The sequence below is a fragment of the Ambystoma mexicanum genome, chromosome 13 (genome assembly GCF_040938575.1).
Source record: "Ambystoma mexicanum isolate Mex_15411 chromosome 13, UKY_AmexF1_1, whole genome shotgun sequence".
NCBI lineage: Eukaryota > Metazoa > Chordata > Amphibia > Caudata > Ambystomatidae > Ambystoma > Ambystoma mexicanum.
The window spans coordinates 535,319,680-535,333,927 of NC_090938.1; the positions used below are offsets into that span (position 1 = coordinate 535,319,680).

The window sequence follows — 14,248 nt, forward strand, 5'->3', positions numbered from 1 at the left end:
AATCCCAGGGGCTGAATATTGAAGTCTATTAAACGACTGTATGTTATCTGGAGAGGTACTTCGAGTCTAGCCCCAAGAGATATGCTATTTCATCATTCAAAACAATCATAATGGCTTTGCTTATTTCATCCCACAGTACACATCTTTTTATCCCAAAGGACAGAATTGTCTTCCCTCAAGGCACACCACTGCCAATCAAATCAATCAAAACAAGCTTCCTTCAGATAACAATAATCCATCAAAGCATAGCAAAACACAATAGAAACTGCTGTGGCATCACAAACATACAGATAAGAAAATGCTTACATATTAGCTTACAAAGTTCATCAGAAAACAGGTAATTCCATATCTTTCATATTACATTACTAAATTCATCTGGGTCTCCCCGCCAAGCACTATTTAAAAATCTTAAAAATATACAAACAATTTCCGGTTCAATAGATGATTTCAAAAAGACAATAGCAGCACTTTTATTAAGAAGTCTATTTTCTTTTATAAACGGTGTGTTCTATCTTACCTCAGCCCGGTTTACTCGGCTCTGTATGGATGTGTCCCAGTGTACCTGACTTGTAACCTGTAACTTGTGTAGCCTGCAACCAAGTAAAGAAGATTTCCTTTTGTACTAGAGGCTACAGTGTCGTCTTTTCTGGGAAAGTACCATTTTATCATGGTACTAAACATTTCCTACGTAAATTATCATGAATAGGACATATCTATAAACCACTAATTGATGCAAGGAAATGCGTATTTTAGCCCAAGAAACACCTCTTTTATGCCAAGAATCACCTCTAATTAACCTGAAGAAATACCTATATGTTATCCCAGTGGACATCTCTTTGTCATCCCCAGGGGCATTTCTAAAATCCTAGCATGCGCCTCGATTGTTTCTCATGAGGCACTTGCCGTGTATACGATGAAGCACCTTTATTCAGTCCCAAAAGACAACTCTGTTTTAAAATAATGTTAGCCCAATGAATACCTCTATTGTTTTGATAAGTCTCTCATATGTATTGCAAGAGGAACCACTTTTATTTTTATCTCACAAGGCACCACTATTTTATTAAATGATGCATCTTTTCTCTATTCCAAGAGACACTTATATTTTTTTATCTGAACGTATTGCTATTAAGGCTAATTTCTAAAACCAAACTTTGAGTTTAAGGAGTCTCAAGGAGGCCCGCTAGCTCTCCCTCTAGAGAGGAGTCCATACTTTTTCAATGCTACGACTGAACTGGTGAGGACATGGACACTCAATTCACTCCTCTTCCCAAGAGATGAAGTTCCTCCCGAGGAGAATTAGGCAGCAAGAACAAAGAAGTGAGAGACAAGCAACTGGTTCTGAAGGAAATGGAGACTGCATTGCCCACTGCCCATGGGAGAACGTACAAGAGGCTCAGCAGCCAAACAGCCTGAAGGACACTGTTAGCTTGGATGTGCAGTTTTAACATCATGCTTAATCCTGAGGGTGCGCCTGATTCAAAGCGCTGTCGCCTTTGCAAAACTCAACCGCATGGGATAGCTGGTTAGCCTGGATCATCCAACATGGTCCTCTGAGGAAGTTAGTGTACTCCAGTCTGGTCGCTTAGCCACTGTTCCACAACTCCACCTTAGACCACGTATCCAGAGATGAACATTTGTCGCGCACAGCACGGGTAGACAGTGCAGTGCAGTACTGTGAGCACAGGAGGGAGATGCATTTTGTGACTGTTCTGTAGGGGGAGACCGATCACATGCATGTCACGTAAATCCCCTTGCTTGCTCTCCAATGGAAATCGCTCAATGCAAATCAAATTGAAGGAAAGAGTCTCAAATAATTAAATCAAAGTTGGTGATGGTTCAGAAAATTAGGCAATAATGCCCAGTGCCACCTCCTCCCCTGCCTGTACCAGGCACGCAATACAACACCACTATCAAGGCTCTATTTACAAACAGCGTTGGTTGCCCTGCCGTCGTTTGGGAGCCTGGTTCCCAAAGAGAAATTGGGGATGGTCCCCCAAGGTTGCCCTGCTCACCTGGTTCTGTGCATCCCTGAGAAAGGCGCAAGGCTGGAGTTCGGTGGATCAGGTGAGGGTGTGGCCACTGCGGAAGGAAAGCAGAGAAGAGAAAGGTCATTTCTGGACACGAGTTAACACTGCTGTGTAATGCTTAAGGAATTTCACTCTGCAGGTGAGTCACTCAGGCATGGTACCCAGGCGGACACGTTGCACTAGCAGAAACATGCACCAGGGGGAAATAGGGAGATGTATTTCCTGCTTGGCCGATGCCCCTGCAAGCGTGGAGCTTGAGCAAGCCTCTGATACCTAAAAACAAGTCCCTTTCGTCACCAAAAAGTTCTTACAAATTGATTTTGCACTCAGTATTCTCAAAGATTCCATTTAAAGAACTCCCTAGAAGGGTAAAAATACACATTAAAGCCTCATTTATATGTCAACAGTTCCTAGGCTTTCCACTGGGACCCCCAAAAATACTGATCAATGGCAATGCTTTTCAATGACATATTCAGGCTGCACGGGCCTTTTCATGTCAAAGGACCCGCTGTGCAACACTGACATGTTGTGAGCTATGCTACTGTGCAAGGATCTCTGTATGTGCCCCACCCCCACCCACAAGACACCCATATACTACGAAGCCATGCAAAGAGCTCTTTATCGCTCACGTGGTGTACAACTGACACCATCACTGATTAATTCATCACTCGCCTTTTTCTCCCCCCCCCCCCTCTGCTTTCCAGGATTAACACCACGGTGGAAAAGAGAACGAGGGATTGCTTTCCATCATTACATAACCGCTGACACTGGGTCGCTAACCAGCGGGTGCAGGCTGGGCGGGGGTAGAGCAATGAGCACGGTGTGTTGGTGCTTTTTCTCGGAGGAGATGTGCCAGGCATTTGGGGCTGTAATTCCTTCATGAATGGGATCAGACTGATAGGGAAATGGATGTTGCCCCTTTGTAGGGCAAGGGGAGCTTCAACTATATTGAGACCTAGCTGTGTGGGTTATGGACCATAGAACGAGCTAATTTACTTCTCACGATGTTGGCTACTTGTGAATGACGTACACTATTACCGTAAGTGAGTTGGGTACCCCTAACATGGACACCCCTTCCACACTGCGGAGACACCGTGCAGCGGCTCACTGATGGCACCAAGGAGGCAGAAGCACCTGCCTAGTGTGGCCTTTGGCACTCTCTCCAAGAGGAGATTTGCCTGACATGTCTAGCTCTACTGACCTTATGGGAGGGGAAAGACTTGATATGCAAATTGCTATTTTCCTTTGGTATGGAAAAGAGAGCGAACTTGTGATGAGGATCTCATGAGTGACTTACACCCCATAGAAAAAGCAATGTTGGCTTTTGTTTAGTTTCAGCAGAGGAGTTCTCACATTATTGGCTAATATTGAATCACGTGGACGTGGTCACTACGGTGAGGGGTGTTAAAAGGGGTGGATATCTGGGATAAATGATCTCTGGTCAGCAGGGTGTAGCGAAGACAAGCTGGCAAAACCAACGTCAAATGATAAGGTGGCAGACTACAGAAAATATTGTTTGCACTTTTGAGGAGCATCCTCAATAAAGGAGCACGATGAAGATCAATATTTTAGAATAAAATTGGAATCGTTTATAGAAACGAAAGGCACATTCAAAACACTGGTAATGGATTGCTGTCTGCATCGGGCAGACTGCACTTAAATGGTGTTATCAAAAATAGATGTGAGAAGGATTATTATATCAGCATAATGGAAAGGCATCCTTACCCCAATGCAGGTATCCCGATCAGTCACCAGAAGTAGAGGATGCGGGACTAGACCATGTCTACACTCAAAAAAAGTCTAAAGCAGTAATTCTGGCAGGATCATGCGGGTGAGGTTAACCTAAACTAGCTAGAGTCAGTGAGCAAGCAGGCTTCGTGTGAGTGCCTCTCTCACAAAAACATCCCTCAAGATCCAGGGAGATAAATGTGGCAAGGTGCCTCGGGCACATGGCGGAACTGAGGCTCGGGAGATTACCCCTTAAGGAAGCGGGGGCTCAAGGAGAGGTATTTCTTGATTTATTGGTGGCCTGGATAGACAACTCCACAGTGTGGAGCTGGAAAAAATTGGCTGCGTTTGGGAAGTGGTTTCCACAAAAGCCAATGGCAGGATGTGCAAAGGGTGCAAGGGCCAAGGGTGCTCAAAGTTGACTCTCTTGATCAGAAGGGAGCCCAGGAGACTTGATCCGTCAGGCAAGTCATGACTCCACAGAGGAGGGGAGGCCAGAAAATGTTGACTCAGGATTAACAAAGGACAGGTCAAGAGGCCACAGGTCAGGTCTTATTAATGAACAGCAGTCACAGCAGCACCTGGACTACTCACTTGCTACATAATGGTTCCTGTAGAAGGCATCCCCTCACAGAGAGTGTGCCTTTACTCACTATACAACAAATGGGGCCCACCAAGCTTCATGATATTAGCACTCTGGCACTCTGGTTCAGAGCCCTGACACAGGTCCCTTCGTTGGAAACAGGAATCCCCTGGATCAGTGATCCCCTGGAGACCAGATAGTGTCTGCAATGGATCACCGGTCCTACTTCCCAAATCAGGGGAAGGGTTTCTGCAGTGGACACTAATATGGAGTAACCATGCAGCTCCTTGCAATCTCTCAGCTTGGCAGCAGAAAATGATCCCAAAACTCTCTTGTGCTAGCCCAGCATTTATTGGTTTAAAGGGGAAACGACCAGCCACGCAGAGCACTTTGATATGTAAACTGACCAATCACTCAAGCGTTAAGCTCAACAACATCCACTGCTTCTAGGAATGAAGGGGGGTCATGCACACTTGGTGCAAGAGGCGCATTTGGTCTTTAAATTCAAAGCACCAGCTCTGGGTATTTCCACATATGGGCATCAGGAGAATCAGAACATGAATTAACTCTAAGTTGTGAGCCATATAAATTCCCCGTAGGTGTCTCATTTGCAGTCACTTATAGTAATAGTTTTGGCACCTCTGCATATCGCTTGCTGGGATCTTCTACCAGCTATGCCTTTTCGGAGGTGCAGAACTCTAGGGCATGGCAGAAAGATGTCTGCCCATATCATTCAAATGGTGGAGAGGGTGGCATCAAGACAAATTGGCTTCTTTTGCAAACATGCAAAGACGCAACATGAAGATGCTATTCTAACATGATGGGTTTGCACAACACAACGCAAGCTGGCCAGATGTGGTGCTGCAAACCTTTGTAAACTGGGTCCCTTCTGGTTGTGTTATTACAAAAACAAAAGAAGTGTCAATCAAATCTCATGGAGTCCATTCATTTAACAGGAAGTTGAATTCTGCAATAATAGATGTCTCCTTTGGTATGCAGGCCTCAGCCTCCAATACATCATTTGAATGTAGAGCGAGCAACTGGACCAATATTGAAATCTTTTTCAATTTCCAAATTTACATTTTTAAGAACAGACTAATTAATAAACAATAAAATTCATGCCATGACCAGAAACATAACTGGCCAATGTAGGCTTAAAATACAAAAATGAAAAATCATCAATTTCTTGCAGGCACAAAGGAGATAATTTCTTGAGTATCATGCCCACACCATCAACTCACAACCTTTTTTGAAATGGTTATTAATTTCAGCAATCCAAGAGTACAGAGATGCAGAGAAGGGACCAAATTCACCTAAACATCAAATATCTCTTGCCGTGCTAAACTACAGGTCGGTTTCAGGCCTATCAGAGTGACTGAATCAGCACTGCTCTCCATTTGAGACAACCTGAAAATGAACTCAGACTCCAACACTGATACTGATACTATTAGACAGTTCAGCGGCTTTTGACACAGTCAGGAAGAAACAGGGATAAGCAACATTGCGCTTACAATGGATGAAATCCTTCCTGACAGAAAGAACGAACAGAAGCTGCCTGGCTTTCCATTTTTAGCTCAACCTCCAGCATACTCTGATGAATCCAATGGAGTCATCACGGATTCCATGGCAGCAGCCTCCTCCAAGGGGGCAAGAGGACGGCAGCCGCTACCTGATCCTGACCCTGGTGGCAGCTATTTGATGGAGGATCTCATGGGAGGAGATGGCTGCCGGGCAGATGTCATGGCTTCATTGGATGAGGTGCGGTACCCCCCACTTTCCCATGAGGAAGAACCCCTGTTGCCCAATATGCTGATGGCCTATTGCCATGTTAGTGTTCCTTCAGGTAGAACAGATTTTCCATGTAGAATTTTCGAAAAGACCCTCCAAACATTGTGCAACAAAAACCATCCAAGGACTTCAAGTCCCATAACCACCTAAGTACTGAGAAAAGGAGGATGAAGGAATTGACACAGAGCTGCAAGTTTATTGAGCGTGCTAGTTGTTGGAGGAAGACACTTGTACATGGACCTTCAAAAACGTGAACTGCACGGTAAGATGCAGCTCGAGAGAAGATGTGACTGCTTCAGTGAAGGCAGATGGAGGCTGGAGGCACGAGCCGGTGTGGAGAGGGTGGAATCACGAGCCGCGTGGCTGGGCAAGGGAGCTCACCGGCAGAGAAGACAAGAGACGTGGTGCAAGTGACGTGGGCCGGGGAGATTTCAGGAACTGCCAGAGGGTCCCTAGGTGTCCAGCAGTCAAGAAAAGCAGTGTTGTCCTTACCAGAGAAGCCAGCGTGCAGCGAAGCCACGCGGAAGCCTGGAGAGACATCATAGCCACTTGGAGTGGGAAGCAGGAGGTGAAAGTACTCTGCATAAGCGCAAGCAAACCTAAAATGCTACAGGAAACCGGTGAGTCTTCCAAAGCAGAGTGGGGAACCCGAGCCATTACAGCAACCGCGCCAAAGAGAAATAGATAATTGTAAAGTTACAGAAAGTGAATCAAGAAGACACATGATTTTTTTAATATTGTAAAATTACAGAAAGCAAAATGATTGTTTGCCAAGTAGATATACCAAGCCAACAAGAAAAGGTATATACAAGAGAAAGAGAAGATTTTGACCATTGTGAAAGTACAGAAAATAAAGTGAATGTTTGTCAAGTGAAAATAACAAACCAACACGAAGGGTATATGCTACTTGAAGATCAAAATGGGACTGTAAGCCAAGAAAGGTTCTGGCCAGCATACACCAGGCACTTATAAAATACAATAGAACTCCTGGCCAGCATACACCGGCAGTTGTGAAATACAAGAAGTCCTGGCATGAGAGTATAGCAGGCAGTTGTGAACAGACATGAAGTCCTGGCAGAGGAGTACACCAGGAAATTTTGAATGAGAGAGAAGTCCTGACAGGAGAGTACACCAAGCAATTGAAAGTGCATCAATAATCCTGGCAGGGGAGTACACCAAAAAAGTATGTCATACAAGGAGGTTCAAGCAGACATAGGGCCTCCTTACGAGAAGTGCGGAATGGATTTAACGGCGCCGGTAATGATGCCGGTGCCATTAAACCCACTCTGCACTATTACGAAGTCCCCTCGCGGGACCCGCTGTGGACGTCTGGTTTTTCCAGACGTCCATAGCGGGTCCCGCGAGGGGACCAGGGAGCTAACAGCGGGCCCGTAATCCGGGTTCCCTGAAGGAGGAAATACCGGGCCTTCCACTCTCGGAATTGCCCGGTAATTCCCCATTCAGGGAACCTGGACACGATTTTGGAGGCAGCCATGGCGCTAATAGCGCCATGGCTACCTCCAAAGTCGTAATGAGGCCCATAGTGTTTGTTAAACAACGAAGGAACATGTGTTACAGGCAGGAACATTTTGTTAAATAGGAACTAACAAGACTGAACAGTGTTTGTCTGACAGGATTGTTGTGGGCCAAGGAAGATACAAAGGAACTGTTAGACCCAGAGACATTTTGTGATACCAGTGAAGAATCCAGGGGAAGGGAATCCTCTCTGGAGTTAAGGGGCCTCATTCTGAGGTGGGCGGTAAGGGATAGCGGGTACCGGTAAGGAGACTGGTGCCGGTTATCCCTTACCGCCCAATTCCAAGGGCCCTTAGCGGAAACCGCAAGGGACGTGTGGTCCGACCACACGTCTTTACGAGTCCCGTTAGGGGACCAGGGCGCTAATTACGGGCCTGCTATTAGCAGGCCCGTAATTAGCGCCTTCCCCATTCCCATTGAGCCCTATGGGGGCTCAAATGGGAATGGGGAATGGCATTTGGAATGGGGACTTACCGGGTCCGCCAAGGGTGGAATGTCCCGGTAAGTCCCCACTCCACCAGACCGGACCCGGACAGGATTTTGGAGGCAGCCATGGCACTAATAGCACCATGGCTACCTCCAAAGTCATAATGAGGCCCAAGTTCTTTTCCATCCCTCAGGTTAAGGTCTTTTCCATCTCCAGAGTTAAGGTATTTTACATTTCTAGAGAACATTTATGTTGGATGTATTAAAGTTTTGTTTAAGAACACTTTTTGCAGATACTAGGTTATAAACATTTCACTTATCACTTTATTATTTTGCTTTAGTGTGAGGGTCACGATAGATTGTTTGGACACAAGGACAGCTTTTGATTTACGACATCCTGACAAAAACAGATCCTTAGTTTTGGTTGTTAGGTAGGGGAACTCTCTTTAGAATAGGTTCAGAGAGGCATGTTCCCAACCCATTTAAATTGAATAAAAGATTATAACCAAAGCAGGACAACTTTGTGTCCCGATTTCATTCCTGACTACGACAAGGCTCATTCAACTCTCCACTACTCTTCAATATTTACATGGCTCCTTTCCTGAAATTCATCAAGATACACAGGCTCACATGCTTCAACTATGAAAATTATACTCAAATAATCTACTAAATCCCCACTAGCAAGGTCACAGACCAAACCCTCGTCAATTGCCGCTCACAACTCAATGCATGGATGAGCAACAACAACCTTAAATTCAACTCGGATAAAACAGAAATCATGATCAACAAACCCTCCATGCAACCCCCGATACCATGGCCTATGGAAATGGGAACCAGACCGGAAGCCTCCTAAATTGTTACAAATCTCAGAATCCGGATGGACAATGAGCTAACAGTGGAATTACAAGTTACTGCAGTAGTAAAGAAATTCTTCTTTTACCTATGATCTATCAGGAGGATATCACCCTCTCTCACTTTTCCACCCTGAACACTCGCCATTATCTCACTTCTCATGTCAGGAATAGACTATTCCAACAGACATCCATTTGGCATGCCTGACTAGCTCACCAGAAATCTACAAAAATTCAGAATGCAATGGCAAGACTCCTTCTAAGACTCAACAAGAGAGAACCCAACCTGACAGCACTAAAGTCACTACACTGGCCAGTAGATCATGAAAATGATCTATTTCAAAACACTCGGCATTCTTCATAGAGCACTTCACGGCAGAGGAGAAGAACTCTTACCAGACAATATCTCCTTCTTCAGACCAACCAGAACACTGAGGTCTAGCAATGACATTCGCCTTGAACTCAAACAGTAATCAAAAATGAAATATGGTGGATCAGCATTTTCAAGCATCCCAGCGAAACTCTGGAGCTCCCTCGTCTAGGGAATACTCAAAATAGAGGAACATCGAACCTTCAGGAAAGCAGTTAAAACATGGCTGTTTAATATGTCAAGATAATTCGCAAGCCATAGACAATTGTTAAAGAGAGACCAAAAACAGCTGACCACTGCACACTGGGGTTCAGTAACCCAACAAGCTTCCTGCATGAATGCAATTTAACCTGATGAAATGGGGATTGCACTCTTTCCGCCACTAACCCACACTAAACACCTTCCATAATCCCGTAAACACACCACACACAAACCAACAGTACAACACACACAAAACGCCTATAACACCCCCCCACATGGGCACCAAACAGGAGAACTCCACACCTCCTCCATATAACTCATACAATCTCAACATGGCCAATGCATTCTTACGCGATGGGCACACAGCGCCTCCCATATGGTTGCAAATGCCTTGCAAGCCCATCAACCCAGACCACCTAGAAATAAACCCACACACTGTTTCCCTACTGAAACTACCAACATCACAGTAAAATCACTTGTGCACTCTCCCTCTCATCCCACAAAGAAACCAGCCCCTCTCATTTTCAGATCCACCAGGGCACCTCGAGGCCATGCAAATGGCAGCTGTATGCAGTATAAATCCCACCAACCTAATATAACGTAACACAAAGATTCTGACATGCCGCAAAGGTCCAGGAATGTTCACGCTGCTGTCACTTATGTTTCCTTGGTTACTTGTTTTAGCTTGAACTGTGCTGTGTACTGTCTATTAATGTATGGTACTCCGATTTATTGTGTTCTATTCGCACCTTACAAAACTGAACATAAAAAAAATAAGCAGCGACTCTTTTGTCAGCGATATGTCCAGCTGCGATAAAACAACGGCCCCATTTGACTAGACAATCCTGGCATCCAGTAGATATATCCCAAGCTTTCATGTTGTCATTTAGCAGGGATAAAACCTAAACCTTTGTTTGGGTCATTCTACTATCCCAGCCCTATGATTCTTGCAAGACCAGACATCTGTATATGCTCTGGGTGATAACTGATGTCATCATGTTCATTATGGTGGTATCAGTAAAAAGAGGTGGTATTGTAAATAACCTGTTTTTAAAAAATACCACCTAATTATGAGTTGGGATTTCGTGGGATCACTACTGCATGGGGTAAATAGAAAGTAGTAAATTAAGCAAACATCCACATTTACTTCATGCAGTAGATCCTAGTTTCCTTGAGATAGACTAAGGGCAGTGCCCTGAAGAGACCTCCACTGGCATTGTGATCTTTAAGCACACAGTTAGTAAGCAGCATGCAGCTTTCTCCAACTCGGGCTGGGCATTACAAAATGTATCATCAGGAGCCCCATCTTGGGTGCAAGAGCAACTGGCGTGGCTTCATGGAACGTAGACCATTCCTGGCACCACAGCCCTGAAATGCGAATTGGTCAGGCACAGGTCTGTCTCAGACTGTTGGTTTTCTTCCTTGCTGGCCTTTGCAGCGCACAACGCCACTATTCTCAACAAGATCTTGTTGTCCTTTCTGTACTATGAGAGCAGCTTCCACATGGGTCTTCCAAAACTCTCCCTCAAAACTCTCCCTCTCCCTCAAACCCTCGCAGCAGATGCAGAACGTATCCTCTTTTGAGAAACATTTAATATTTTGGCTATTTCCAGAAAGCAAAACATTTTCACATGTGTGATGTCCTAATTTCCGGTAAAAGGGTGCAGTTCAAGAGTCTGCATAGTCTAGAAGGCTGGATCAGCATGCTTAGAAATGATAGGCAACCAAAGCAAAACCGAACAACGGAAACCAACAAACACCCAATGACCCAGCAGAGCTAGGCCTGCAGCCACTGGATTGCCCGATGTTTCGCACAACTCCTCCCATCAGCCCAAGCCAGCATAACTCAAGGGTGAGGGATCATGGAAGTCATATTCCAACACATCTGAAAGGCCACATGTTGCAGATCCCCCTTCTCCCCCCCACCCTGCCTCCCTCTCCCCCGTGGAGCCAGGTTCTTCTCTGATATGGGCTCATTGCTGTGGAAACTGTTCCAGCTCAGCTAAACAAGGAAATACATTTGGAATGCAAATTCAATCCCCTGACTCTTCTGGGAGAAACTATCATTTATCTGTGGGGAGTGTGGACATTGGTGCTAATGGTGTGTTCCCTCTGCTGATTGCTGAGTGTAACATTGCGTGTCTGGTAAGACCGAGAAAACCAATTAGTTCAACTTCGCAAGGTCTGCAGCCCCCACGATCCCAAGCCCACACAAACATGATATTTCCTCAATGTTTCTTTTCCCTTCTTGCCTGCCAACCCTGATTCTTCTGCCAATCACCCGAAGGATGAGCACTAGCAGTAGAAGAAGGCCTGGAACCAACTGAGATCGGGATAGTTCAGCACACGTTCATCTCTTCCTTCAGCCAATGCTGCCGTCAAGTTTGAGTAAAGACTCAAAGAAGCTCAAACCCCGGTTAAGTGGTCATGAAGCAGTGTGTGTAAAGAAACTGTAGTGATGGCTGACCTCACCTCTTCGTTGATGGCTTCCTGGGGTTCTATGGTGTACGTAGAGTTTCCATCGGAAAAGACACCGCTGTTGAAAAACAAAAAGTCGTCAGACAAAACACCCGCTCATCACAACCGACTTGTGCTTAGGCACTTCCAAATATTGTGTCTTGCAGTCGTGTCAGCTCAACATCTGCATTTTCTCTTTCCATCAACCACATCTTGCCATATTTTAGCCCGCCAATCATACCTAGCATTTTGTCCCACTGTGAATCGCAACTCGCTTTGCATTCAATTGCCAGCCTCGTGACATGTATTCCACCCTCCAGCAGCGACGCCCGTCATTTGATTCACCCACTACTACAGGGGTCTGCAACCTTTGGCTCTCCAGATGTTTTGGACTACAACTCTCAACCGCCAGCATAGTGAATGGCAATGGATCATGGGATTAGCAGTCAGAAACCTTGGGTGAGCCACAGGTTGCAGACTCCTGTATCACCTAGCATTTATTTAGCATCTAGCCATAGCTGTCATTTAAACCAAGCCCTAGTCATGCCTGCCACTTGCCACGATTGTCAGTTAGAGATGCATTCCATCCACCCAGCAACCAACCCCGAGAGCTCCTTCAAACACCACTCCACACCAGGCAATGAACCCAACTGCTAGGCTCACTTGGCATTTTAGCCAACTGTCATACAGGCACACAGTATTCCATGTAACCAATAGGAAACCTGTAACTACATGGAATAGCCACTGTCAGCAGTCATCCCCTCCGTCCACTCGTACAGTGCAGTTATTCTGCCCATCAGTCATTGCGGACATTGCAAACCCTCATACTCTCGTCCCTGACATTCTGTTAAAAATTTATGAATACACATTATGCTCTTGTCACACATGTGCAGCTGGTGCTCTGTCACCCTCTGTTGCAATCACACCTGCGGGTCTGCCAGGCCATTGTGCACTCTTACCTGCCATTTGGCTTTCCCCTTCAAGCATGGAATGGATGGGAGTGCATGGAATGGATGGGAGTGCATGGAACGGATGGGAGTGCATGGAACGGATGGGAGTGCATGGAACGGGTAGGAGTGCACAGAATGGCGTGCGTACATGGAATGGTTTGGAGGGCATGGAACGTCTGAAAGAGTTTTGAAAGGAACAGTCTGAGTGCTTGAAACGGTCATAATGCACGGAACAGTCAGAGTATATGGAACGGATGAAGTTCATGGAACTATAAGAGTGGGCGTGATCTCAAGCACCTACAGTAAACCACCATATTCACATCTCCATGCTTACTCTCTTCTTTACACCACCACTCAAATAGAACACAGCGATACTATGACACCATTCGGTATAGCTGTTCTCATACCAACATTTGCCTCATACTCCCCATCACTCTAACTAAACACTGCTGGTTACACACCCCCCAGCCAGGCGTTCTCCTCAGGCCCAAAGCAGCCACAATCGGTCTGGATAAATCCTGCCAGAACAAACACATACTATTGACCTCTCAACCACCACACCTATCGCTAAGAAGCAGCTATTTCACGAATGCCACACCAGCTGCACACATATCCGGTGCTCACACGCACCTTTGACTCTCTCTACTCTCTCTACTGACTTGAACTTCGGTTCCCAAGGGCGTTCAACCTACCAGCACCTTCAGACCATACCAATGGTACATAAGGCACTATATAAATGCAAAGTAACATAACATAACATTCCCACCTGATATCATGTCACAGCTCACACGCTCATGCACTCAAATCAGTGTTGTATTGTATCACAACCCCGTTCTGGCACGCCTTCCACATTTACACCTGTCACTCGCCAACGCTCGAATGTACTCACATTTGCCATTCTGTCTCTCATCATATTTTCACAAGAGGTTTTCTGTAACCCACTCACACCGCCACTTATAGCACACTGTCATGCACTCACACCTGCCAGTATGTCACCAACTCAAAGTGGGGATTTAGCCACAACCTCAAAACACACTAACCTGCTGTTTTTTGGCCCCTGTGTACTCACTCACAGCCTGTTTTCTCTCAACCCGAATGCACTCATGACTAGTGTTGCACTGGCCCCTTGCACGCACGCTCACGCCTGGCTTTCTATTACACTCCTGTTCACTGCCACCTTGCGTTATGCCACCCACATATGGTGTTCTGGCGGCCCCACTGAACTCTGACACTTGCCAGTCTTTCATCCCTTGGACATTAGTCTAATCTCATGCTAAGCCACCGTGAGTTCATGTGTGAGACATCACACCCTCTACCCACTACTATTAGAT

At 45.7% G+C, this 14,248-nt stretch overlaps 1 protein-coding gene across 1 annotated transcript in view; it reads right to left on the reverse strand.

Annotated features, from left to right (window-relative positions):
• ADAM11 (ADAM metallopeptidase domain 11) overlaps positions 1–14,248 on the reverse strand; it is a 345,706-nt gene that overhangs the window by 169,595 nt on the left and 161,863 nt on the right. The window contains exons 6-7 of the mRNA XM_069634268.1: positions 11,983–12,046; positions 2,013–2,079 (exon numbers count right to left, since the gene is read on the reverse strand). Coding sequence (XP_069490369.1) covers positions 2,013–2,079; positions 11,983–12,046 — 131 coding nt within the window. The remainder of the gene's footprint in view (positions 1–2,012; positions 2,080–11,982; positions 12,047–14,248) is intronic.